At 38.3% G+C, this 27230-nt stretch overlaps 1 protein-coding gene across 5 annotated transcripts in view; it reads left to right on the plus strand.

Moving 5' to 3' along the window:
- The window catches only part of mRNA-cap (RNA guanylyltransferase and 5'-phosphatase mRNA capping enzyme), a 548400-nt gene that overhangs the window by 355258 nt on the left and 165912 nt on the right, over window positions 1-27230 (plus strand). For all 5 annotated transcript variants that reach the window (XM_090376079.1, XM_090376080.1, XM_090376082.1 and 2 more), the window contains 2 exons: window positions 4750-4885; window positions 5008-5079. In XM_090376079.1, the coding sequence (XP_090232205.1) occupies window positions 4750-4885; window positions 5008-5079 (208 nt within the window). The remainder of the gene's footprint in view (window positions 1-4749; window positions 4886-5007; window positions 5080-27230) is intronic.

Genomic DNA, 27230 nt, shown 5'->3' on the forward strand with positions numbered 1-27230 from the left:
TTCTAAGATCCAAGTATACAGGGTGTTTCAGTTAAACGTTTCAGAACTTCTAAGAGGGGTAAGGTGCATCCTGACAACTCGAAATCATATAGCAATGTGGGGTCGGAAATGCTTTCCTGAAGCGGTGTTTTACACAGAAGCACCATAAAGAAAAGAGACCGTAAGTGAGAAATCGTTTTAATAATACATGAAAAGAAGCAAAAGGTACATGGATTAAAGTAAGTGTTCGAAGTTTCTTCCACGGGCTACAATGCACGCCTCACATCTCCGACGCATGGACATCCGAACATTCTGGAATACTCCAGACGAATTTCGAATTTCTTCGGCAGCTACTGCGATTCTTGCAACCAGCTCCTCAGCATTGTCAACAGGGGTGTCATAAACTAGCGATTTCATATGACCCCAGAAATAAAAATCAAGACATGATAGGTCGGGTGACCGAGCAGGCCAACGCACGGGACAACCACGTCCGATCCACTGTTGACCAAATGTGACATCCAGGTAGTTACGAACATCTCCGCTATAATGGGCAGGGGCTCCATCGTGTTGGAACCACATTGTCTGTTGCGTCGATGCAGAAATCTGTTCATCTCTCAAAAGCTGTGGCAATACTTGCTGCAGAAAGATCAAGTAGATAGGTCCGGTTAGACGACACGGTAACAGGTAAGGTCCAATGAGGTGATCTCCCATAATACCGGCCCATACATTGACCGAAAATCGAATTTGTGCTGTACGATGTCGCACGACGACTTCTGTGTACAATACCGCTTCAGGAAAGCATTTCCGACCACACATTGCTATATGATTTCGAGTTGTCAGGATGTACCCTACCCCTCTTAGAAGTTCTGAAACATTTAACTGAAACACCCTGTATAATATCAAAGTTATTCCCTGCATCCAGCTCTTTTGTGACTGCATCATAGTATCCAATCAAATTGGTCAGGCAAGACTTCCCCTTCAACAAAACAATGCTGTGTCCGAGCTATAACAGAAGTCTTGTCTCGATGATCCTGCAGTGCTTCTTTAACCTGTGCCTCCATTAATTTTCCGGGAACAGAAGTTAAACTAACAGGTCTATAATTACTTGTGTCACCCTTTGATCCTCCTTTGTGAATTAGGGTCACATTTGCACATCTCCATTCCATGGGTACTTCCCCTGAGTCCAACGAAGCTCTCATAATTATAGCTAAGGGTTTGCTTACTTCCTTTGCTGCCTTCTTTAATATAACTGGATAGATCCCATCCACCCCCAGGTGCCTTTCTTGTGTTTATCTTCAGCAATTTCTCCTCCACTTTACTGTCAGAGTTGAATACACCTCTGGCATTGCCCTCGCTGAATAACTTCTCATGTGTGAATGTCGATGCAAAATATTCATTTAGTTTGTTAGCTACCTGAGCATGGTCATCAACAGTTGACCCATCGATATCAAGTGGACCAATCTGATTCATCCCCTTCCTTCTAGAGTTTACATAAGTAAAGAACTCTTTGCTGTTTTTCTTTGCATCCCTTGCCAAAGATTTCTCGTAATCTGCCCTCGCCTGCCTAACCTCCTTTGTAACTTGGTTACAGATCAACTTGTATCTATATAGTCTTCTGTGTCACTAATTAATTTGTATGTATCCCATGCATTTTTCTTCTCTGCCATATGTCTCATTAGTTCATCTGACATCTACTTAGGCCTAAACCTTGAATAATATTTCTTAGTTGGTATATAAAGCCTAGTAGCTTCCAAGATAAGTTCTTTGAATGCTTCCCATTTTGAATTTGCTGTTGGTAACATCATCAGTTGGTCCCACTGTATAGAATTTAAATACTGTCTCAGTCCATCGTAGTCGCCTTTACGGAAGCAATAACCCTTCCCTTTACCCCTAATGGTAGTTACCTCTTTGAGTAAATCTCACTTCAGCACACTGTGATCACTGCCACCTAGTGGTTGATTTAACTGCAGATTCTTAGTGCATGAAGAATCACTACCGATAATCAAATCAAGAGTATTACTCTTTCTAGTTGCCTCCTGAACATGCTGATGTAGAAAACAATCATCCAATAAATCCACAAAAGCCTTGTTAGTGTGTGAGTGACCAGCCCCCAAATTCCAGTCAGTATCTGGGAAATTAAAATCTCCCATTATAAGACTCTGATTTACTGGCCCACTCTATTTCCCTTTACAGTTTCTTATTATACTCCTCAGAGTCATTAGGCCTATAGCACACTCCTACTCTCAATTTTGATCTCCCAATGCTTATGTCACACCAAACTGACTCGACACTACACTGTCCAGCAATGTCGATTGGCTTCACTTCCTGGGATTTTATGTATTTCTTAACTAATAACATAACCCCTCCTCCCTTCCTGTCCTGTCTATCCTTTCTGTAGACATTGTATTCCCCAAATTCCAGTTCTGCATTCCTTATATCTGTGTGACACCACGTCTCTGAAATCCCCACAATATCTGCCTTTGATGTTTTGAGCAATACCTCAAATTCATCAAATTTATTTACTAAACTCCTAGCATTGGTGTACACACAAGTATACATGCACCTGTTCTTTTTATTAGCTACCCTAACACAACCCATGTGTTTACTTGTACCCCAATGATTCCCAGCAGTCTCTGAAATATCCTGCTTCTTATATTTTCCAGGCTGCGGCTCATTCCAATAGAAGCAGTGCAAGAATCACTTTCATCTCTGCCAGTGGCTACTGTTAATCTATTAGTCCTTGTATCCCCCCAATCTAGCAGTTTTCCGACCCATCTAACACTGCCTTGATACCATCAGCAAACATTCTTGCACCCTTTCTATTTAAGTATATCCCATCCCTGTAGAAGCAGTCTCTCCTGTTAACAAGTACAGACCAGGCTGAAAAAAATTCTACCCCTTGAGCCTTGCACAATCTTTCCAGGGCCGAATTGAAATACGGGGCTCTCATCATATACTCCCTCCTATCGTGTCTGGGCAGAATTGCAGACACTCTCAAATTCAACCCTAATTCATGGCTTTTTTTTCAACAGTGACTTGTACTTGTTAAGTAATTCCGCCGGTCTCCTACTCTTATTTAATTTGACTTTGATGGCTTCCTCGACTGGGGTTCCTAAATTGGGAGCCCTGGTGCAGTGCATCCAATGCACCCCATTTGCATTGTCCTGCTGATAGTAAGGGGCTCACTCCATTAATAATATTGAAGGCACATCTTGCTTAATGTCTAAGTATGCAGATGGTATGAAGGTTGGCAGGTTGGTGAATGACAGGAATTAGGGTATACTACTGCTATAAGACGTAGAGAAATTAGGCGAATGGGCTGAGAAGTGGAAATTGATTTTTAACATTGATAAATACAAATTACTCCTTATGGGTAGAGTTATCTCAGAGTACTCATAACATACTAGCTGGGTGGTAACACGCTCGAGGTGATGGAGAAATGAAAGGACCTAGGGGTAATTGTGCAGTCTTACGTGTAGTTCTCTGAGCAGTGCAGATGGACTGCTAGAACAGCTCATGGGATTCTGGTACGATATACAAGAATTTTTCTAGCAGCGACCAGGTGGTGATTATCACATGATGGTTAGTCTGTATCTTGAGTACTTCATACAGATCTGGAAGCCTCATTTTAGGCAGCATTTGTCTTCAGATTGGGGGGATGCTGATCTGTTGGAAAAAGCAACAATTAGTCTGGGAAAAAAGAGTAGTCTTACTAAAAAAAGCTCAGTTCTTCAAATTGTAGTGCTTGGGAAGACCTGAATTTAAGGCTTTAAATATACCCTTATTTTTTTATAATTTTGTTTTTTTTTTCAAACAAGACATATGGGGACATTAATTTAATTTGAAAAAAATGCTTGCATAATGGATGTGTCATCACCTAGAGAGTAAATGATTGTTAGAACAAACTTCTATCTGGTGTTTTGGAATCCCCATATATTTATTCTGAATTTTAACTTCAATAAACAGTTAGTCTCTATTTGAGTCCTAATAACCGATCATCACTTAATCCTATGTTGGTCACATGAAATTTCTATCCAATGTGGGTTGAATAGAATTTTCATGTGACTACTTAGTTTTAATGAAGAGGAAATTTTAGTGAACAATTGGTTGGGAAAGGCATCTACAATTGCAGATAAAAAAACTTTTTTTTTACACATAAAAAAAAAAAAGTTTTTATGTCTAAAAGTTTGTTTTTTTTTTTTTTTTTTTTTGCATGATGCACCATCTGTAACTTGTTTGGTGAGGTCTGGGTTCAATTCCCATCAATGACTGGAAGAATTTTTAAAATCCTCTTCAATGAAGACTGTAGTTAGCTGATCTTAGACAGAGGGAGTAGAGTTTGCTATTTTGAGTTATTCCACATTTTTCATCTCTCACAACATGCAAATCGGCACACAAACATATGCTTGCTTTTTTTTTTTTTTTTGTTAGTTGTTGGCGCATCAGCTTCTATGGCCATATTGCACCTCCCAAAGTTTTTGCATTTTACTGTGATCCAAGCCCGAGGCGGGAATCAAACCCGCGACCTTTTGGGTTGCCGAGCAGGCACTTTACCTACCTGGCTAGCCCGGTCAGCCCAAACATATGCTTCTTAGTTAAATGTAATACACATTTGGTTATGTGTATTATAGTGAAGGATTGTGTTTTAATCCTCCTGCATTAGCATATGCTTGTGGGTCTGTTAATACCAATATGTAATATGTTGAGTTTGTATTAATATAGAATAAAATGATCCTAAGGAGCATGTGTCAATTTTAAATTTTTTTAAAGATACATGATGCTCATTGATGGTGAAAATGAAGTCTACTTCATTGATCGAGATAATGCTGTCTTTCAAGTACATGGACTCTGGTTTCCAAGAAGGAAAGAGCCAGAGAAGCACATCTGTGATACTCTTCTTGATGGGGTAAGAATGCATCTTTGTTGGTTTGATTTTTAACTCATTTCAAATCATTTTCTGCATTTTTCATTTCTTCCTACACTTGTAGTAAATATGTGTAACATTATTTTATTCCCCCCCCCCCTCAGGAAATGGTTATCGATAAGCATGATGGTAAAAGCATACCTCGTTATCTTGTGTATGATATCGTTCGTTTTGAGGTAAGTGTTTAAGAAAGTTATAAACAAATAAATATCATTTATTAATACTAATACACTACCCTTCCAAAAGTCATGGAGCACTTGTAGTTATGAACGAAGCATATTTATTCAAAAAAATTAATAACCCGTTGGCCATGTTTTGCCATATCGACCTCTTCAGTATTTCATGAAAGATCTACTAATTTCTGTTAGAAAGCTGGTGGTATTGTGCTTCAGTTCTTAAAAACATTCATGAGCTCCATTGACAAAGGGGAGTTATCTTAACCTTGCCCTGTTCTGTATGTCACATCCTAAAAATGTACAACTGGATTAAGGTGTGGCCAGCTGCAATGTTCTGCTATTCTGTTCTGTTAATTATTCTTCTCAAACTATGCATTCACAATCCTTGCTTTACAGCATGAAGTGTTTTCATGTTGGAAAATGCGGGATCCACTTTGATAAAATTGCCAGAGTGCAGGGCCACAGAATCATTCTTAACATCAATATAGAACTCAGTATTCATAGTTTCACACAATGATACCAATGGACCCAGTCCGAACCATGAGATGTACCCTAGACCATGACGTCTCCTTCCCATCTTCACAACTGGGACAAGACTTGGATAGTAGGTGTTCTCTGGGCATCCTCCATACCCAAACATATACTTGAGACTGGAAGAGATTTTGGGCTGTGACTGAAAATTCATGCCATGAAGCTGTGTGCCACAGAAATGCAGGTTTCCATATTGGCTTCTGTTAGTCAGTATTTACACCTACCTGATCATTTCTTGAGCTCTTTATCACCTCTGGACTTTTGTTACTTCAGCATGTTACCAAGTTTTATTGATTTGGGAATTTTTTATTTCTGGGCAGTGGTATGCATAGATTTACAATTCTCATTCTTCTCTGAAATTCCGTTAGCTCTTTGTGTATGCTCTTCATTCTGCAAATGCAGTTAAAATTAATTCCAAAATAAACACTGATCACTTTATAGGCTAAATTATTTGCAGATTTAATAAGCACAAATTCTTCAATCAGAGGGGTGTCCCATCAAAATGTTTTTGGAGTGAGGTATATATTAGGCTTATTATACAGAGATATCCAATTAATGCAACTCTGTTTACAATAAAACAAAATTTTATTAAAAACCAATATAGGATTTGAAATTGTTATGAAATGAGGTGGATGTGTCCACTTTACCCTTTGTAGACATGCAGTTTATTCTTTTTAGTGTGGTTGAGGTACCTCTGTGAAGCATATATTTATCAGTAGTGTGAATTCAGTTGTCAGGGATTTTCTTCTGTATTATTTGCTACAGACCTTTTGGGATAAAAATCCTGTACCAAAGGACCAATTTCTTAAACTCTTCTGTGTTACTCTCAAGTTGCTTAATATTATTATCTTTCCTTGAAACATAATTGAATGACTCTCCCATTGAGCTATCTTGTATTGCTGTGAACTCGTCATCTTTTCCTCTAAAGTCTCAGAAGTCTGAGAATTATGGTGGGATGAAGAAATGTTGAATTTAGAATTAAACAAAAATTAATTATGAAAAAAAAATGATGATTCTTTCATCTCAAAATTGTTATAACCACAATTATGTTAGAGCTGTTTCTCCTTAAAAAAAAAAAAATCCAGTATTGACTTATGTCAAAACGTTTTCAAAATCATTAACCAATTTCCCTGATGATTTTAGCTCTTAGCTAGATTTTAATTTTTTGTTTTAAGAGTCAGTCCAGTTGTCACAGTTTAGCTCAGTTCCCTTTGAATACTACTTTTCTGCTTCCTTATCCTCTATTTTTCTTCTGATTAGTATTATAATGGCTAAATGATGCAAGAAAGCAGGATTTTTCTGCATCTGTCAAAAAAAGAAAAAAGGAAAAAATCTATCATTCATACCTTCTCTCTCCATCACCAAAAAGTACCTATTCAACTCAGCTTTGAACTTTACCAAACCTTGACCACTGTTGCAAGTGATTCATTCCAGTGGGCTGCAACTCACTGCCCTAAAGTAAACTTAATGAGGTCCAGTTTTCTGTTGTTCCTCAGTTCTCTCTTTTTTTTTTTTTTTTTTAATGAAAATATAATTCCATCGTACATTTTCCCAATTCCCTTCAAGGACTTATACCGCTATCAGTCCCTGCCAAGATGTCTAGTTGCTAGTTTTGCAGTCTGCACCTTCTAAGTTGTTCATGATATTGATTAACTATCACTAACTAACTAACACACTAACTATCACTACTAGGCTACTAGAGACGGTCGTGTTCGAAGCCGCTAAGTGGATTTTTCTTATTTATTGATTTGAAATTATTGTTTTTCTAAAACTTTTGATTTAAATTTAGTAGTATAACATTATTTTGTGATTTTCTGATTAACTTGGTGTATTTATTCTTTACTCGGCCTTGTAATTGCATAAAAGTATCGGTAAAGGTTTCCATGTGTTTCAACTCCGCTACCGTTCATAAATTTTCCCGCCATTGTGAAACGATAGTTGTATGCCGTACTAGATAGCGTTAGTTGAACTTCGTTAGCAGCTAAATTGTACGTTTAAATAAATACATATAACGACTTAGATTACAAACGTAATATAATTAATTATATTTAACATAATTAATAACATAACATAATTAATTAATAAATTAATAGAATCATGACTCAGACCAGAGCAGCAAAGCAAAAGGCTCAAGCTAATGGAAGCGCTGTGGCTCAGAGCAGAACTGAGGGGGGCAGTTGTCCTCTGACTCACAGCCTTATAAAATGCACTGTTTGCTTGATGTTTGCAGAGCAATCGGGTACGGGACATGATACTGCCAAGGGGGATGTCTTTGTGTGTGCGCGATGCAAGGAGTGTATCGATATCAGGCAACAACTCGGCGTTCTTGTGGGCCTATATGAGAGCTTGAAGGACAGGGTGGATGCCCTCGAAGAAACTAAATTGAGGGGCCCATCAAGCTCTCAGCTGCCCACATCAACGCCAGAGCTTGCACTTGGGCATCGCGTGACACAGAGACAACCCCCAAGGCAGAATGCGCTGGTCCCGAAGGAACTAGTAGTTGTTGGTGACTATTGTCAGGGAAACGGGGAACATGCTTTGTAAAAAAGATAGGTGGAACAGGACCAGGGTATGTCTGCCAGGGGCAAAGGTTGATGACGTTGTAGAGCGAATATCATCTTTTAAGGGCACAAAAGGTGATATAGTTGTACACGTTGGCACTAATAATATTAAGAGTAGGAGACCGGCAGAATTACTTAACAAGTACAGGTCACTGTTGAACAAAAGCCGAGAATTAGGGTTGAATTTGAAAGTGTCTGCAATTCTGCCCAGACACGATAGGAGGGAGTATATGATGAGAGCCTTGTCAATCAATTCGGCCCTGGAAAGATTGTGCAAGGCTCAAGGGGTAGAATTTTTTTCAGCCTGGACTGTACTTGTTAACAGGAGAGATTGCTTCTACAGGGATGGGATACACTTAAATAGAAAGGGTGCAAGAATATTTGCTGATGCTATCGAGGCAGTGTTAGGTGGGTCGGAAAACTGCTAGCTTGGGGGGAGACAAAGACCAATAGATTGACAGTAGCCACTGGCAGAGGTGAAAGAGATTCTTGCACTGCTTCTATTAGAATGAGCAGAAGCCTGAAAAACAAGATGCATGGTATTTCAGAGACTGCTGGGAGCCATTGCGGTACAAATAAACACATGGGTTGTGTTAGGGTAGCTAAGAATAGAAACAGGTGCAGGTATACTTGCGTGTACACCAATGCTAGGAGTTTAGTAAATAAATTTGATGAATTTGAGGTATTGCTCAAAATATCAAAGGCAGATATTGTTGGGATATCAGAGACGTGGTGTCACACAGATATAAGGGATGCAGAACTGCAATTTGAGGAGTACAACGTCTACAGACAGGATAGACAGGATAGAAAGGGGGGAGGGGTTATCCTATTAGTTAAGAAACACATAAAAACCAAGGAAGTGAAGCCAGTCGACATCGCTGGACAGTGCAGTGTTGAGTCAGTTTGGTGTGACATAAGCATTGGGAGATCAAAATTGAGAGTAGGAGTGTGCTATAGGCCTAATGACTCTGATGAGTATAATAAGGAACTGTACAGGGAAATAGAGTGGGCCAGTAAATCAGAGAGTCTTATAATGGGAGATTTTAATTTCCCAGATATTGACTGGAATTTGGGGACTGGTTACTCACACACTAGCAGGGCTTTTGTGGATTTATTGGATGATTGTTTTCTACATCAGCATGTTCGGGAGGCAACTAGAGGGAGTAATACTCTTGATTTGATTATCAGCAGTGATTCTTCATGCATTAAGAATCTGCAGATAAATGAACCACTAGGTGGCAGTGATCACAGTGTGCTGAAGTGGAATTTACTGAAAGAGGTAACTACATTAGGGATAAAGGGAAGGGTTATTGCTTCTGTAAAGGCGACTACGATGGACTGAGACAGTATTTAAATTCTATACAGTGGGACCAACTGATGATGTTACCAACAGCAAATTCAAAATGGGAAGCATTCAAAGAACTTATCTTGGAAGCTACTAGGCTTTACATACCAACTAAGAAATATTGTTTAAGGTTTAGGCCAAAATGGATGTCAGATAAACTAATGAGGCATATGGCAGAGAAGAAAAATGCATGGGATACTTACAAATTAGCACATGACACAGAAGCCTGTGATAGATGCAAGTTGATATGCAACCAAGTTACAAAGGAGGTTAGGCAGGCGAAGGCAGATTACGAGAAATCCTTGGCAAGGGATGCAAAGAAAAACAGCAAAGAGTTCTTTACTTATGTAAACTCTAGAAGGAAGGGGATGAATCAGATTGGTCCACTTGATATCGATGGGTCAACTGTTGATGATCCTGCTCAGGTAGCTAACAAACTAAATGAATATTTTGCATCGACATTCACACATGAGAAGTTATTCAGCAAGGGGAATGCCAGAGGTGTATTCAACTCTAGCAGTAAGCTACAGAATCTTGAAATAACTGGGAGTAAAGTGGAGGAGAAACTGTTGAAGATAAACACAAGAAAGGCACCCGGGGTGGATGGGATCTATCCAGTTATATTAAAGGAGGCAGCAAAGGAAGTAAGCAAACCCTTAGCCATAGTTATGAGAGCTTCCTTGGACTCAGGGGAGGTACCCATAGACTGGAAATGTGCAAATGTGACCCCAATTCACAAAGGAGGATCAAAGGCTGAAACAAGTAATTATAGACCTGTGAGCTTAACTTCTGTTCCAGGAAAATTAATGGATTCACTGGTTAAAGAAGCACTGCAGGATCATTTAGACAAGACTTCAGTTATAGCTCAGACACAGCATGGTTTTGTTAAGGGGAAGTCTTGCCTGACCAACTTGGTTGGATACTATGATGCAGTCACAAAAGAGCTGGATGCAGGGAATAACTTTGATATTATATACTTGGATCTTAGAAAGGCTTTTGATACTGTTGCACATGGAAGACTGCTACACAAATTGGAGCAGTGTGACATTGGAGGCAAATTGCTGCTATGGATTAAGGGGTGGTTGAGGGGGAGAAGACAGAGAGTGGTAATCAATGGACACTGCTCATCGTGGACTGATGTTATTAGTGGAGTCCCTCAGGGCTCAGTGTTGGGTCCATTGTTGTTTTCTGTATTTATAAATGATATTGATGATGGTATATCAAGCTTAATGTCCAAGTTTGCAGATGATACAAAGGTTGGCAGGGTTGTCAAGGACACTACTGACACTATGCTGCTGCAACAGGATCTGGAAAGGTTGAGCAGATGGGCTGAGAGGTGGCAAATGAAGTTTATCATTGACAAATGTAAAGTACTACACATGGGAAACAGCAACCCCAGAGCAACGTATCAACTCTGTGGTACTACACTGACAGTGGTAGAGAATGAAAGGGACTTGGGGGTGATTGTGCAGGCAGATATGAAGTTCTCTGAGCAGTGCAGACGGGCTGCAAGAGTAGCTCATGGAGTATTGTCAATGATATACAGGAATTTTTCCAGCAGGGATAAGGAGGTGATTATTCCATTGTATAAGGCAATGGTCAGGCCACACCTAGAGTACTGTATACAGGTCTGGAGGCCTCATTTCAAGAAGGATGTAGAGCTGCTGGAACGAGTACAGAGAAGGGCAACAAGATTAGTGAATGGAACAAAGGGGTGCTCTTTCGAAGAAAGACTTAAGTTTTGCAAATTGCAGTGTCTGGAGACTAGGCACCAGCGAGGTGATCTGATAGAGGTGTATAAAGCCTTGAATGGTTTAAGCATGCTCAATGCTGATGGGATTCTTCCTCTAGCTCAGAAAAATCACCTGAGAGGGCATAAATTCAAATTGAGGAAAGACAGATGTAGGATAGACGTGCGGAAATTTGCCTTTAGCCAGCGGGTGTTGGTTGGTGGAACAGACTGCCATCCCTTGTGGTGGAGGTTGATAGCCTAAATAAGTTTAAGGCTCAGCTGGACATATATTTTGAACGAACAGAGGGGTGAAGTGGAAGTGGGTTTTTTTTTTTTTTTTTGGCTGATGCTGCATAAGCTTGCTTTCTTGCATCAAATGCCTCTACTAATGCTAATGCTAATTAGTATCCCTCACCAATCTGGTTGCTGTTTGGTGAATCCTTTCTAGAAGTTCTATGTCTTTATTCAAGTGTGGCCTCTAGACCTAAACACAATACAGGTAACAGGTAACCCTTGTATAACATGGTACAAGGGTTTCCTCAGGTAACCCTTGTATAACATGGTTGTTGGGTTCCTATAAAATGTTGGGGATGATGATGATTTATTTTAATGGCAGATTTTTTAGTAAAAATTACCTATATTTTTTGTGCATTTATGATTGCCTGTTGTGCGAAACCGTGTTATACAGGACTAAAAAAAAAAGTTTAGAATTTTCATATGTGCTATCATCCCCTGAATTGATTTGGTTTTACCTCCGATGCCATTTCCACCAAATCTGCTTCGCTAGCCTCATTTTCTACCAGTAATTCTTGAATGTCTCCAGTATTCATATCTTTTTTTCATTTTTTTAGGGGCATCGGCAAATAAGGCCATGTTACTCAGTGTATATTATTATAAATTGTGTCCTGAGGTTGATTTTCTGTTTTGATGGATGAAAAACCCGAGTTTCCAGGAGAAAAAATCATGCTACCCTTGCCCAACCCGACTAACTCAGCTACGTTATGAAAAAGACCCATAAAATCCCCCCCCTCCCAATTATCGATGGGATTCGAACTCTGGTCTTTTTCACCCAGTGCTGTGTTACCCACGAGGGCTTTAGTAGTCATTTCATCAAAACTTTCCCCTCCTACCGACGTAGCAAGTTCTGTCCCACCGATTCCATTTTCGACCATATTTCCTGAATGAACTGACTCTGTCCATAAATTTTTCCACACAAATTTAACGTTGACGGTTTTACTTCTTTAAGCGATAAAGCTATGATTCTGACACACATAAAATTGAGAAATGTATCCATGCCTTCATTACTTCAATAGATTTGGAATAAATTTTTTTCCAAAATCCATTGTAACGATTTTCTGATGTAATGAGTTTTAAAGGTGGATATAATGCCTTGATCTAATAGCTGAATGAAAGTTGTATTAACCTAGTACAGCTGTGGTGGTAGAAATATAGCTTCAGCATTTGGATGGCCTGGTGTGCTTTCCACAAGTTCAATAGCACAGAACATAACACAGAGATTTCGCAATAAAATACAGAGATTTCTCAATTTTTAAAATTTTTTTTATTTTATTTTTTTGACTAGAGAGTCAACAGTGGGGATTGAAACAGAGTGGAAATGTTGAAAAATTGCATCCAACATACAGTAATAACAAGGTTTCCCCCCGCACAAAAGCTGAAAAATACTCTGTGAGGTTTGCCAAAATTCTCTAACGTATTAGAGTGAAACTGTGTTATATAAGTAACATGTTGTGCGAGGATTGCCGCAATTTATCAATCGTGTTGGAGCGAAACTGTGTTGTTCAAGTACCGTGTTATATGGGGGGGTTGCCCGTATTTTAAATGCAATCTCACCCTCTTATACAAAAGGATATTGATATTTTTTTCCCTATTTGCAAAGGTCTTCTATACGATATACAAGGCACAGAGTGCCTTCCTCGCTCTCTGTTTACACTGTGTGGAAAATTTCATGTCTAGCTGTATTCTAACATCTAAGTCTTTTTTTGAACTGCACCACTTTTAATTCCACCCTCCCTAGCTTGTAAGTGCAAGTAACTGCTGGAATTTTGTTCCCTAAGTGCAAAAACATTTAGAAGCATTAAACTGTTGAAGTTAAACATAAAAAGGCACCTGGGGTAGATGGAATCTATCCAGTTGTAATGAAGAGGCAGCAAGAGAAGTAAGCAAACCCTTAGCCATAATTTTGAGAGCATCCTTAGAGTCAAGGGAGGTCCAAGTTCCCATGGACTGGAGATATGTAAATGTTTCCCCAGTTTTCAAAGGGTGAAACAAATATAGACCTGTTAGTGTAACTTTTGTTTCGGGAAAAATAATGGGGTCACTAGTTAAGGAGATGAAACAGAATCACCTAGACAAGACAGCAGTAATAATTCAGACAGAGCATGGGTTTGTGAAGGGGAAGTCTTGTATGACCAATTTGATTGGATACTATGATGTGGTCATAAAGGAACTGAATTTCAGGAAAGCTTTTGATACTGTTTCACGTGGAAGACTGCTGTACAAATTGGAGAGGTATGGCATTAAGAGTAAGTTGCTACAATGGATAAAGGGATGGTTGAGTGGAAGACAACAGAGTGGTAATCAATGGACACTGCTCTTCGTGGAAAAATGTTATTGGTGGAGATCCTGGGGTTCAGTTCTGGGCCCAATGTTGTTTTGTGTATTCGTCGATGATATTGATGAAGGTATATCAGGATTAATGTCCTAGTTTGCAGATGATACAAAGGTTCGCAGAGTTGTTAACGACAGTAAAGATAGTATGCTATATTTCAAATGGGCTGAGAAGTGGCAACTGAAGTTTAACTTTGACAAATGCAAAGTACTGCATATGGGTAGAAATAACCGAAGAGAAATGTACCAACTGTGTGATAGTGCATTCTGGAAAGTGAAAATGACCTGGGGGTAATTGTGCAGTCAAATATGAAGTTCGCTGAGCAGTGCAGATGGGCTGCCGTGGCAGGTCATGGAGTCTTGTCAATGATATATAGCAGGGGTGGCCAACGAGTCAATTGTGATCTACCAGTCAGTTGCGGCTTTAATTTTGGTCGATCACAACGAATTTTAAATATACAGTCATCCCTTCGATTTGCTGTGTCAGGTATACAGCCAAAATTTTATATTGTGCAGCGGGTTTCGCTACCCATGCATTATTTTTTTTTATTTGTTTATTTATTTTTTTTTTTTTATGAAGCTTCAAAAATAGCAATGAAGACTAGATTTTGAAAATGTTTTGTTTTTTTTTTTTTTTTTTTTTTTTTGCATGATTGAAGATTTCATTGAAGGAGAAACACATTTCTCCCTAATAATGTAAAATCCCACAGAATTCCAGCTGTCGATATTATTGCAAATGCAATAAGATTGAGTTTACTACCCGTTTATAATTAGATTGCACTAACAGAAAAGCCCAATAAGCCAGAAAGTGCAAATTGTTTTTATTATTTTATGGTCGTGACCTCCAGAAATAGCTTTAGAAAAATATCACAAAGGCATTCAAAACTGATTCTTGTAATGGTATAACCAAACAGAGCAATAAACGGTGGTGTGTTTGTCGAGTTATTTTGGAAACAGCTTCCTCATTCGGGAATCCTCTTCATGAATTATCCTACGTTAGCAGTTCAGACAGAATATTTTTCCTTTTCGTGCAACTTAGTGTTTTAATCGGTAAGCATTGATTTTGCTGATTTAATAACTGGACAGTACTTTATACAGTATGTTAATTTAATACCTTTTGATTTAAAATGAATACTATAAAAATGAGTAAAACGTATTATTTTCATCAAGGGTGGGAACTAGAATACTTTTTTGTGATTGTGAAAGAAAAATGTTGCTGTTTGATTTGCAATTCTTCCGTGGCTATACCCAAAAAGGAAATTTAGAAGTAGTAGTGGCGTGTGATGCAAGAAAGCAAGTGTATGAGCTTATGCAGCATCAGCCAAAAAAAAAAAAAAAAAAAAAATCACACCATTCCCTCCAAATGCCTGTCCAGTTCCTCCTTAAATTTATTTAACCTATCAACTTCCACAACGACAGATGGAAGTTTGTTCCAGCAATTAACCACCAGCTGGCTAAAGGCAAATTTCTGCACATCTATTCTACATCTGTCTTTTCTTAATTTGAATTTATGCCCCCTTAGGTTTGTAATCTGAACAAGTGGAAGGATCCCATCAGAATTCAGTGTGCTCAACCCATTCAAGGGTTGAGCACGCTGAAAGAAAGGCACTTCAATGCACTCCATGGTAAATACCAATTGGATTTTCTGCCGAATAGTGACCTTAGAAAAAAATAAATTAAAAGAACTTAAATTCAAATTATTCATGCAAGAAAATTTCTTCATGACACCTAATTTTCAATCTAAAGCAGTAACCGTAGCATCATTTAAAGTGAGTCATCTTCTTGCAAAAAAATGCAAATCATTCATCAAAGACATATTTTCAGAAATAACAGATTTTCTTTTTGAAAATTTTAAGAACAAAAATGAAATTAAAAGTGCCCTTCAAGATCTGCAATTATCTGAAAATACAGTGATGTGACGCATCGAAAAAATGAGTAAAAATGTGAGCGAACAATTGCGTGCTGATATTGCTAATTGTGTGTCTTTTTCTTTACAACTGGATGAATCTACAGATGTCAGTGATACAGCTCAGTTGCTTGTTTTTATTCGAATGGTTTTTGATGATTCTGCCACTAGAGAACTGCTGGGTATGGTTTCATTAAAAGGAAGAACTAGAGGTCTTGATATCTTTAACTCATTCAAACATTTTATTGAAAAAATTGAATTACCACTATTTAAGCTCGTATCAGTAACAACAGATGGAGCTAAAGCAATGATAGGGCATCTTAATGGATTTATCGCATTGTGTCAAAAAGATGATGAATTCCTAGATTTTTTGAGTTACCACTGTATCATCCACCAACAAGTGTTAGCCAGCAAAAGATTAAATACTAAAAGTGTTACGGACATCGCTTTCAAAATCGTGAATTCCATCAGAGGACAATATCTTCAAAGGAGACTTTACAAAATGCAACTTGAAAAAGAACCAGATCTGATATTAAACACAGGTGTGAGGTGGCTGAGTCGGAGTAAGTTTCTACAGGGATTTCGAATTTTGCTGAATGAAATTAAAAAATTTGTTGATCAAAGGGGAAATGATTATCAGCAGCTACAAGATACGGAGTGGTTGTGTGATCTGGCTTTTTTTGGCAGAATTTACCAGTAAATTAAGTGATCTGAATATGGAATTACAAGAAAAAAATAAAAATGTGGGTGACACATTTTTATTTTTTATTGATTAGTAGTATTTCTGCATATAAATATCAATTTTTGGCAATGGCTGAGGATCTTAAAGAAAAAACGTTCGGCCATTTTGCAAATATGCAAGATCATTTGCAAAAATATCCTGTTTTTGAATTTAATAGTGAGAAACATGTTTCTGAAATTGAGACTATTGTGAACGATTTTGAAACCAGATTCAGTGATTTTCAAATAATTGAAGACATTGTTCAATATAATTCTTATCCATTTAATGTTGACTCAGATACGAAACAAATTGCAGAAAAAATTGCTGCAATTTTTCACATAGAGAAAATATTACTTGAAAATGAAATTATTACATTGCGAAACCAATATATTCCTAAAAGCCATATCATCAGAAAAAGAGTTTTGGAAATATGTTCGCTGAGAAAAGTACCCAAATGTAAAAAAATGCAGTGAACTTTTAAATTCCTGTTTTGGTTCCACATATCTATGTGAATCAGCCTTTTCTTATTTAAACAAACAAAGAATCACTGTGCTCTTACGGACTTGCATACAGAAGATTCTTTATGGTTGGCCTTATCACAGTATATCCTTGATTTTGAAAGCTTGGCAGATGACATGAAGACACAAACTTCGCATAAATTAAAATTTTAAATACATATGAATTTAAAATAAGAATTCTGAATTGTATAGAATGTTAAAATTTATAAACATTTTTCAATATGTGTTTAACTTTTTTAACCTTGTGCAATGAAATTTTTGAGATGGTAGATCGTGGCACATTTTGAAGGAAAAAAGTAGATCGCATCAAAATTAAATTGGCCATCCCTGATATATAGGAATTTTTCTAGCAGAGACAAGGAGGTGATTATCCCTTTGTATAAGGCAGTAGTCAGGCCACACCTTTAGTACTGTGTACAGGTCTGGAGGCCTCATTTTAAGAAGAATGTACAGTTGCCAGAACGAGTACAGAGAAGGACAACAACATTGGTGAGAGGAACAAAGGGTTGCGCTTACAAAGAAAGGCTTAAGTTCTGCAAGTTGCAGCATCTGGAGACTAGGCACCTGCGGGGTGATCTGATCAAGGTGTATAAGGCTTTCAATGGTTTGAGCAGGCTCAGTGCTGACAGGATACTTCCATTTGCTCAGATTAAGAACCTGAGGGGGTGTAGATTAAAATTGAGGAAAGACGGTTGTAGAATAGATGTGTGGAAGTTTGTCTTTAGCCAGCAGGTAGTTGATTGCTGGAACAGACTTCCATCTGTTGTTGTGGAAGTTGATAGCTTAAATAAATGTAAGGCTGAATTAGATAAACATTTGGAGCGACCGGATGAGCGAAATGGGAAGGTTTTTTTTATGCTGTATAAGCTTGCTTTCTTGCATCATATGCCTGAACTAATGCTAATTTCACTTGACATTTCACAGACCATTTGTGCAATTCATGAAATTCATTTTGAAGTAAAATGGCCTAGTTCTGGTGATTCTTTCCTACCTTTAAATCTTTCTAACTTTGACAACTTCCCCTGCATGCCTTCATTAATGTCATTGAGGCAGATTAGAAACAGAAATGGCCCGAACACAGATCCCTGAGTGACTCCACTTGCTACAGCGGTCAACTTGAAGTATATCCATATGTAGCTATCATCTCTTTCCTGTCTTTTAGCCAGCCCTTGATCCAACAAAGGACGTTCGATTACTGAGTTTGCTCAAGTATAATAGCCTTTCATGGGGAACTGTATCAATAGCCTTACTTGAAGCCAAAGTAGTTTCTTGCACCTAACTGTTAACTAGTTGGATGCAAAAAACTAACTTGACTAGTTGATCAGAAAAATCTTCCTCTGTCACCCTAGCACATCTTGAAATTGGACACACAAATGCTATTCATGCCTGTCTACTAAGATGCAATGACCCCCCCCCCCTTCGGTGTCCTAGATGTAACACACTTGTTACCTTCAACACATCCTTGTGGACTGCCTTGGTATGAGTATTAGCAAATAATGCAAGAAAGCAACCTTATACAGCATCAGAAAGAAAAAAAAAAAAGAAAAGAAAAAAACACACTAATGCTTCCCATATTGCCAGTGAATTCCATCTAACAGTCTGTCTAGTTCTTCCTTTTATTCACTTCCACAATACCAGATAGAAGTTTGTTTCAACAATCAGTCACCTGCTGGCTGAAGGCAAATTTCCACATGTCTGTCCTGCAATTATCCTTCATCAATTTGAATTTATGCCCCCTTGTGTGTAGTCTGCACAAGAGGCAGGATGCCATTGGCATTTTGCTTAGTCAATCCATTCAAAGCTTTAATCCACTCAATCTTGATAGCCTTACAGTTGACTAGTCTCCAGACACTGTCTGCAGTGAGACCTTCAAATCATTGCCTTATACAATGGGATAATCACCTCCTTATTCCTGTATGTGATTAACAAAATCCCTAGCAGCCCACATGCACTGCTCAAACAACTTCATGTCTGACTGTCCAATTCCCCACCCCCAGGTCTTTTCCATTCTCCACTAAAACTGAATGTTGTACTACATGGTTTGCATGTTATTCTAGGATTGCTACTACCCATATGCACTACCTTGAATTTATCAATGTTAAACTTCAGTTGCCACTTCTCAGCCTATATACCTAATATTTCCAGATCCTGTTGCAGTTCCATACCCTGATTACTGTCATATTTAACCACCTTGACAACTTTCATATCATCTTCAAACTGCTCAAAATGTTAAGCCTAATATGCCTTCATTCATCATTAATAAATAAAGAAAACAAAAATAGACCCAGCACTGAACTCTGGGAAACACTAATAGAAAACTGAGAAGAGCAGTGCCCATTGACATCCACTCTTTGTCTTCTACTCAACCATCCCTTTATCCATAGCAATAAATTTCTCCTAATCCAAGGATGCTGTCATAACCTTGGATATAGGTTTGTTCACTTCTTTTGCCCTACCTTAATGTAATTGGATTGATCCCATCCACTCAAGTTGCATTTTTAAATTTAGCTTCAGAAATTTCTCTTCCACTTTCTTCTCAGTTATCACAAAATCATTTAGCTCCGTGTTAGAATTTGATACACTTCTGGCATCCCCATCCAAAAAAAATTCCTCATTTGTGAATGTAGATGGAAAATATCTATTACGTTTGTTAGAAACTTAAGCAGGATCCTCAACAGTTAAACCATTCATATCTATTAGAACAATATGATTCATCCCCTTCCTTCTATTGTTTACATAAGTAGAGAATAGTCTGCTGCATTTCTTTGCATTTTTGCCAGAGACTTCCAGTAATCTTCCTATCTTGCCTAACCTCCTTTGTGACTTGATTGCAGTATAGTTTATATATATTATAGTTCTCTGTATCACCTGATACTTTATATGTATTCTCTGCCAAAAGTGTCATCAGTTCATTTAACATTAGCATTAGTAGAGGCATATGATGCAAGAAAGCAAGCTTATGCAGCATCATCCAAAAAAAAAAAAAAAAAACCTTCCATTTCACCCCTCCTTTCGTTCGAAATACCTGTCCAGCTGAGCCTTAAATTTATTTAGGTTATCACTTCCACAATAATGGATGGAAGTCTACTCCACCAACCAACTACACACTGGCTAAAGGCAAATTTCCACACATCTATCCTACATCTGTCTTTCCTCAATCTGAATTTCTGCCCTCTCATGTGATTATTCTGAGCAAGAGGAAGACTCCCATCGGCATTGAGCATGCTCGAACCATTCAAGGCTTTATACACCTCTATCAGATCACTTCGCCGGTGCCTAGTCTCCAGACATTGTAATTTGCAAAACTTAAGCCTTTCTTCGTAAGAGCACCACAGAGTTGATACATTGCTCTGGGATTGCTGTTTCCCATTTGTAGTACTTTACATTTGTCAATATTAAACTTCATTTGCCACCTCTCAACCTTTCCAGATCCTGTTGTAGCAGCATAGCGTCAGTAGTGTCCTTAACCCTGCCAACCTTTGTATCGTCTGCAAACTTGGACATTAAGCTTGATATACCATCATCAATATCATTTATAAATACAGAAAACAATAATGGACCCAACACTGAACCCTGAGGGACTCCACTAATAACATTAGTCCACGATGAGCAGTGTCCATTGATACCACTCTCTGTCTTCTCCCCCTCAACCATCCCTTTATCCATAGCAGCAATTTGCCTCCAATGCCACACTGCTCCAATTTGTGCAGCAGTCTTTCATGTGCAACAGTATCAAAAGTCTTTCTAAGATCCAAATATATAATATCAAAGTTATTCCCTGCATCCAGTTCTTTTGTGACTGCATCAGAGTATCCAATCAAATTGGTCAGGCAAGACTTTCCCTTAACAAAACCATGCTGCATCTGAGCTATAACTGAAGTCTTGTCTAGATGATTCTGCAGTGCTTCTTTAACCAGTGCATCCATTAATTTTCCTGGAACAGAAGTTAAACTCGCAGTTCTATAATTACTTGTGTCAGCCATTGATCCTCCTTTGTGAATTCGGGCCATATTTGCAAATCTCCAGTCTATGGGTACCTCCCCTGAGTCCAAGGAAGCTCACATAATTATGGCTAAGGGTTTGCTTACTTCTTTTGCTGCCTCCTTTAATATAACTGGATAGTTCCCATCCACCCCATGTGCCTTTCTTGTGTTTATCTTCAACAATCTCTCCTCACTTTACTCTCAGTTATTACAAGATTATCTAGCTTACTGCCGAAGTTGAATACACCTGGCATTCCCCTCGCTGAATAACTCCTCATGTGTGAATGTCGATGCAAAATATTCATTTAGTTTGTTAGCTACCTGAGCAGGATCATCAACAGTTGAACCATCGATATCAAGTGGACCGATCTGATTCATCCCCTTCCTTCTAGAGTTTACATAAGTAAAGAACTCTTTGCTGTTTTTCTTTGCATCCTTTGCCAAAGATTTCTCGTAATCTGCCTTCGCCTGCCTAACCTCCTTTGTAACTTGGTTACAGATCAGCTTATATCTATCATAGGCTTCTGTGTCATATGTTAATTTATATGTATCCCATGCATTTTTCTTCTCTGCCATATGTCTCATTAGTCCATCTGACATCCATTTAGGCCCAAACCTTGAACAATATTTCTTAGTTGGTATGTAAAGCCTAGTAGCTTCCAAGATAAGTTCTTTGAATGCTTTCCATTTTGAATTTGCTGTTGGTAACATCATCAGTTGGTCCCACTTTATAGAATTTAAATACTCTCTCACACCATCGTAGTTGCCTTTATAAAAGCAAAAACCCTTCCCTTTACCCCTGATGGTAGTTACCTCTTTGAGTAAATCCCACTTCACCACACTGTGATCACTGCTGCTTAGTGGTTCCTTTATCTGCAGATTTTTAATCCATGAAGAATCACTGCTGATAATCAGATCAAAAGTATTACTCCCCCTAGTTGCCTCCCCAACATGTTGATGTAGAAACAATCATCCAATAAATCCACAAAAGCCTTGCTAGTGTGTGTGAGTGACCAACTCACAAATTCCAGTCAATATCTGGAAAATTAAAATCCCCCATTATAAGACGCTCTGATTTACTGGCCCACTCTATTTCCCTGTACAGTTTCTTATTATACTCATCAGAGTCATTAGGCCTATAGCACACTCCTACTCTCAATTTTGATCTCCCAATGCTTATGTCACACCAAACTGACTCAACACTGCACTGTCCAGCGATGTCGACTGGCTTCACTTCTTGGATTTTGTGTTTCTTAACTAATAGCATAACCCCTCTTCCCTTCCTATCCTGTCTATCCTTTCTGTGCACATTGTACTCCCCAAATTCCAGTTCAGTATTCCTTATATCTGTGTGACACCACGTCACTGATATCCCAACAATATCTGCCTTTGATGTTGTGAGCAATACCTCAAATTCATGAAATTTATTTACCAAACTCCTAGCATTGGTGTACACGCAAGTATACATGCACCTATTCCTATTCTTAGCTACCATAACACAACCCATGTGTTTACTTGTACCGTAATGACTCCCAGCAGTCTTTGAAATATCCTGCATCTTGTTTTCCAGGCTGCTGCTCATTCCAGTACAAGCAGTGCAAGAATCACTTTCACCTCTGCCAGTGCCTACTGTTAATCTATTAGTCCTTGTATCCCCCCCCCCAAGCTAGCAGTTTTCCGACCCATCTAACACTGTCTTGATAGCATCAACAAATATTCTTGCACCTTTTATATTCAAGTGTATCCCATCCCGGTAGAAGCAGTCTCTCCTGTTAACAAGTACAGACCAGGCTGAAAAAAATTCTACATCTTGAGTCTTGCACAATCTTTCCATGGCCGAATTGATCAACAAGGCTCTCATCATGTACTCCCTCCTATCGTATCTGGGCAGAATTGCAGACACTTTCAACTTCAACCCTAATTTACGGCTTTTTTCAACAGTGACCTGTACTAGTCAAGTAATTCCGCCGGTCTCCTACTCTTAATATCATTAGTGCCAATGTGTACAACTATATCACCTTTTGTGCCCTTTAAAGATGTCTGCTCTACAACGTCATCAACCTTTGCCCCTGGCAGACATACCTTGGTCCTGTTCCACCTATCCTTTTTACAAAGCATGTTCCCTGTTTCTCTGATAATAATCACCAACAACTACTAGTTCCTGTGGGTCCAGTGCATTCTGCCTTGGGGGTTGCCGCTGTATTGTGTGATGACCAAGTACAAGTTCTGGCGTTGATGTGGCCAGCTGAGAGCTTGATGGGGCCCTCAATTTAGATCCTTCAAGGGCATCCACCCTGTCCTTCAAGCTCTCATATAGGCCCATAACAACGCTGAGTTGTCGCCTGATTTCGTTACACTCCTTGTATCGTGCACACACAAAGACATCCCCCATGGCAATATCATGTCCCGTACCTGATTGGTCCACAAACATCATGCAAGCAGTGCATTTTAAAAGGCTGTGATTCAGAGGGCAACTGCCCCCCCCTCAGTTCTCCCCTGAGCCACAACACTCCCATTAGCTTCAGCCTTTTGCTTTGCTGCTCTGGTCCGAGTCATGATTTCGATTTAATTTCAATAAAATTTCAATTTCAGTACTAAATTATAACCCTAAACTTGTATCTCAACACAGTTATAACGCTATATATATTTTTCAGTATTGAGTATTACCTACAAATTCCATTTACATAACTTCCGTATCAAGTTATATATTACAGTATTTCCCATGTATAAGACGCACCTTAATTTTAGGGCCCGAAATTTAAAAAAAAAAAAAAAAAATGTATTACATAAAGTTATTGAACTCAAGTTTTATTCATCATAAAATTCACATAACTCATCACTGTCAAAACTCCCATCCATTAGCTTGTGTGTCTGATGACGAATCACTGTCTTCATATATTGCCTCGTCCTCATTTCCATCTATGGCATTTGAAATGCCACACTTCTTAAATGACTTGACAACAATCTCAATCTTGATATTATCCCAGGATCTTTTCACCCAGGTACAAACTTCTCCTATAGTTGGTTTCTTCACTCTTCCTGCTGGTGTCAAATTGTCCCCAGAAGACTTCATCCATTGGTTCCATACGTCTCTCATGGCAGCTTTGAAGGGTTTGTTAATGCTGACATCAAGTTGTTGCACTAGGATGTCAAGCCTCCAGGTATGATGGCAAGTTTTGTTTTTTGCTCTGCAGCAATCTTCTTTGTATTTTTTGTTATGTGTGCCCTGAACTGATCAAGCACCAATAGGGCAGGTTTGCATAAGAGCCCACCTGGTCTCCTGCTCCAAACTTTCTCAAACCAGATCTTCATCCCATCCTGATCCATCCAACCCTTGTGATGAAAGTGGACAATCACTCCTTGAGGAATGTCTTCTTTTGGCATTGTTTTGTGTTTGAAAATCAGCATAGGAGGCAGCTTGGTTCCGTCGGCACAACAAGCTAGAACAACTGTATAATGGCTCTTTTCATGTCCACTTGTCTTCACAGTTACAGTTTTCACCCCCTTCTTATGCGGCATTAAACTCCCATAACAACCCCCTTCTTATCAACAGTTCTGTTACTTGGGACATCAAATTGAAGGGGGACTTTGTCCATATTTGCAATCTGTCCCAACTCAGACTGATGTGTCTTCCGACATTGAATGACAAAACGATGAAATTCAAGGACCTTCTGTTCATAGCTTTCAGGCATCTTTTGGGCAAGTCTGGTGCATGTATGCATGCTTAGTCCATTCTGTTTCATGAACCTGAAGCACCAATTGTGTCCTCCTTTGAAATCAGTAACTTCTTTTTCATCAGCAATTCTTTTTGCCTCATGCTGAACCATCTTTGTGGACACAGGAATTCCAATTGCCATTTTTCCGACTTGCCTCTAATGGCCTTCTTCTGCCCGTAGCCAGTCTCAGATTGTTTTCTCAGTTGGAGGAGGACCAAACTTACGTTCAGCAGGCACGATTTCCATTCACTTTTGCAAACTGGATCAGTTTTAACTTGAATTCGGCACTGTACGAAAATCTTTTCTGAGCTATTTCTGGGCAGAACGTGGCAAAACGTAACCTAATATACCGGTAACAAGTGCGAACAATGAGCGCAAAGACAACAAGCGTGAAAAAGCGGGAAATGCAAGTAAAAAAAAAAAAAAAAAATCTACAACCACTGTATAAGACGCACCCCGTTTTTAGACCCCAAATTTTTTGAAAAAAAAGGTGCGCCTTATACATGGGAAAATACGGTAATTAATTATGTTATGTTTGTAATCTAAGTCGTTATATGTATTTAGTTAAAAGTACAATTTAATTGACAACGAAGTTTAACAAAATTAATAGATTTTACTGATTAATTGACAATATTATATACTGTACTATACTAAGCTTACACTATCTAGTTCGGGATATAACGTTGTGTTGTATAACAATGGCGGCAAGTTACGAACGGTAAATCTACGGACACTTAAGTATTAATTAACTTCCAAATCTCGCTGTCTGAATTCAGAATAAACTAAGGATCCTGACTAGGTCTATAAGCTACTTATAGAAAATAATTTGATGTAACAATTGGTCAATAAAGCGGCTAATTATGGCTTAAAAACTTCTCGTTCAGCGGAGCTGCAACTTGTAACATGTGGATTTGATACCCTTACCGATACTTTTATGCAATTATAAGGCCGAGTAAAGAATAAATACACCAGATTAATCAGAAAATCACAAAATAATGCTATACTACTAAATTTAAATCAGAAATTTTAGAAAAACAATCATTTCAAATCAATAAATAAGAAAATCCACTTAGCGGCTTTGAACACTTCTGACTCCCACTAGCCTCGTCAGCAGACATCATATATTATCTTAATTTGTATAAAAAGTGATAGTGAGAGAAAGAGAATCTTTATTGCTTGTATACTAATATACAAATAGTATATAGCAAGTTATCCCTCGATGGCTTTAAGGCTAGGGGTTTTACCGAGAAGTTTCAAGATTGACTAAAATGAAATTTATTGAAAATATAAGTACAACCACTCCCCGACTTACGTAAGTTGGAATTTTGTGGAACTCTACGCAAGTTTGAATTTTATGTAAGTTGGAATTTTCCTAAATGCTTATGCAGCACTTGAAAATTTGATTGTAGCAAAAAAGAAACATTTGACAAACATGTAAATAGAATTATTTATTCAATTTTTTATCTCATGTGCAGGAAATATTACAAAAGTGTCCAAAATAACAAAAATTTCAAAATTATAAAATTGCAAAAAGAGAGAGGAGACAAGCATAACGTCAGCAAGTTTTACCTTTTGAGCATCGTTGCCAGAATTAACTCTCCAGCTGATAGGCACGCCACTGCGGAAGTTGAGCTATAGAGATTTAAAGGGTTTTTTCCAACACATCACAATTTCTCTGCAGCTGCAGAATTCGCACTGGCGACTTCACATACTTGAATGTTTTGGAAACCAGCACGATGCTTGAAACTATTAAACCACCTGTTGCTTGTCACAAACTTGTGGGGTTTGCCGTACTTATCCTTAATATCTTCATTATTACTTCTTGCTATTGCTTGAATGGCCATTGGACTCTGACACTTGCTTCTGAATCTGATTTTCCATCCATATTATTGCTATTATTATTATCCATATTATTAATTGCTTTTCCGTCTTTGATATAGCACCTGAAGGCTGTTTTGTGGTCGCTGTTGATCTTAAATGCATTGATCCTTTAACATGTTCTGCTATATGCACATTGCCCCTTAAAATAGTATTCACCGTTGAAGCAGCAAGGCCTAATTTCGTGCAATAGATGATAAACTTGTCCTGCTTCATACTTCTTAATTAATCATCTTCATTTCTAAATAAATTTTGTTTCGTTTATTTTTGTTTTTTTATGATTGAAGATTTCAGTGAAGGGGAACTGATTTCATCATAATATCGTAATGTATAAACCCTCAGAATTGCAGTTATTGGTATTATTGCAAATCCAGTAAGATCGAGTTTACTACCTATTTATAATACATTGGGCTAACAGAAAAGCCCAATAAACCGGAAAGTGCAAATTGTTTTTACTGTTTTATGGTAGTGACCTCCAGAAATATATGTTTTAGAAAAATATCACAAAGGCATTAAAATTGATTCTTATACTGGAATATATGATAACAATGAAAGGGTAGTGCAATTTCCATTATAAAAATGACCTTTTAGAGAGATAAACAGCTTAGTTATATAGCAAAAATTTCAACGTC

Source organism: Mastigoproctus giganteus, chromosome 6 (genome assembly GCF_048544385.1).
Source record: "Mastigoproctus giganteus isolate SK-2022 chromosome 6, ASM4854438v1, whole genome shotgun sequence".
Lineage (NCBI taxonomy): Eukaryota > Metazoa > Arthropoda > Arachnida > Uropygi > Thelyphonidae > Mastigoproctus > Mastigoproctus giganteus.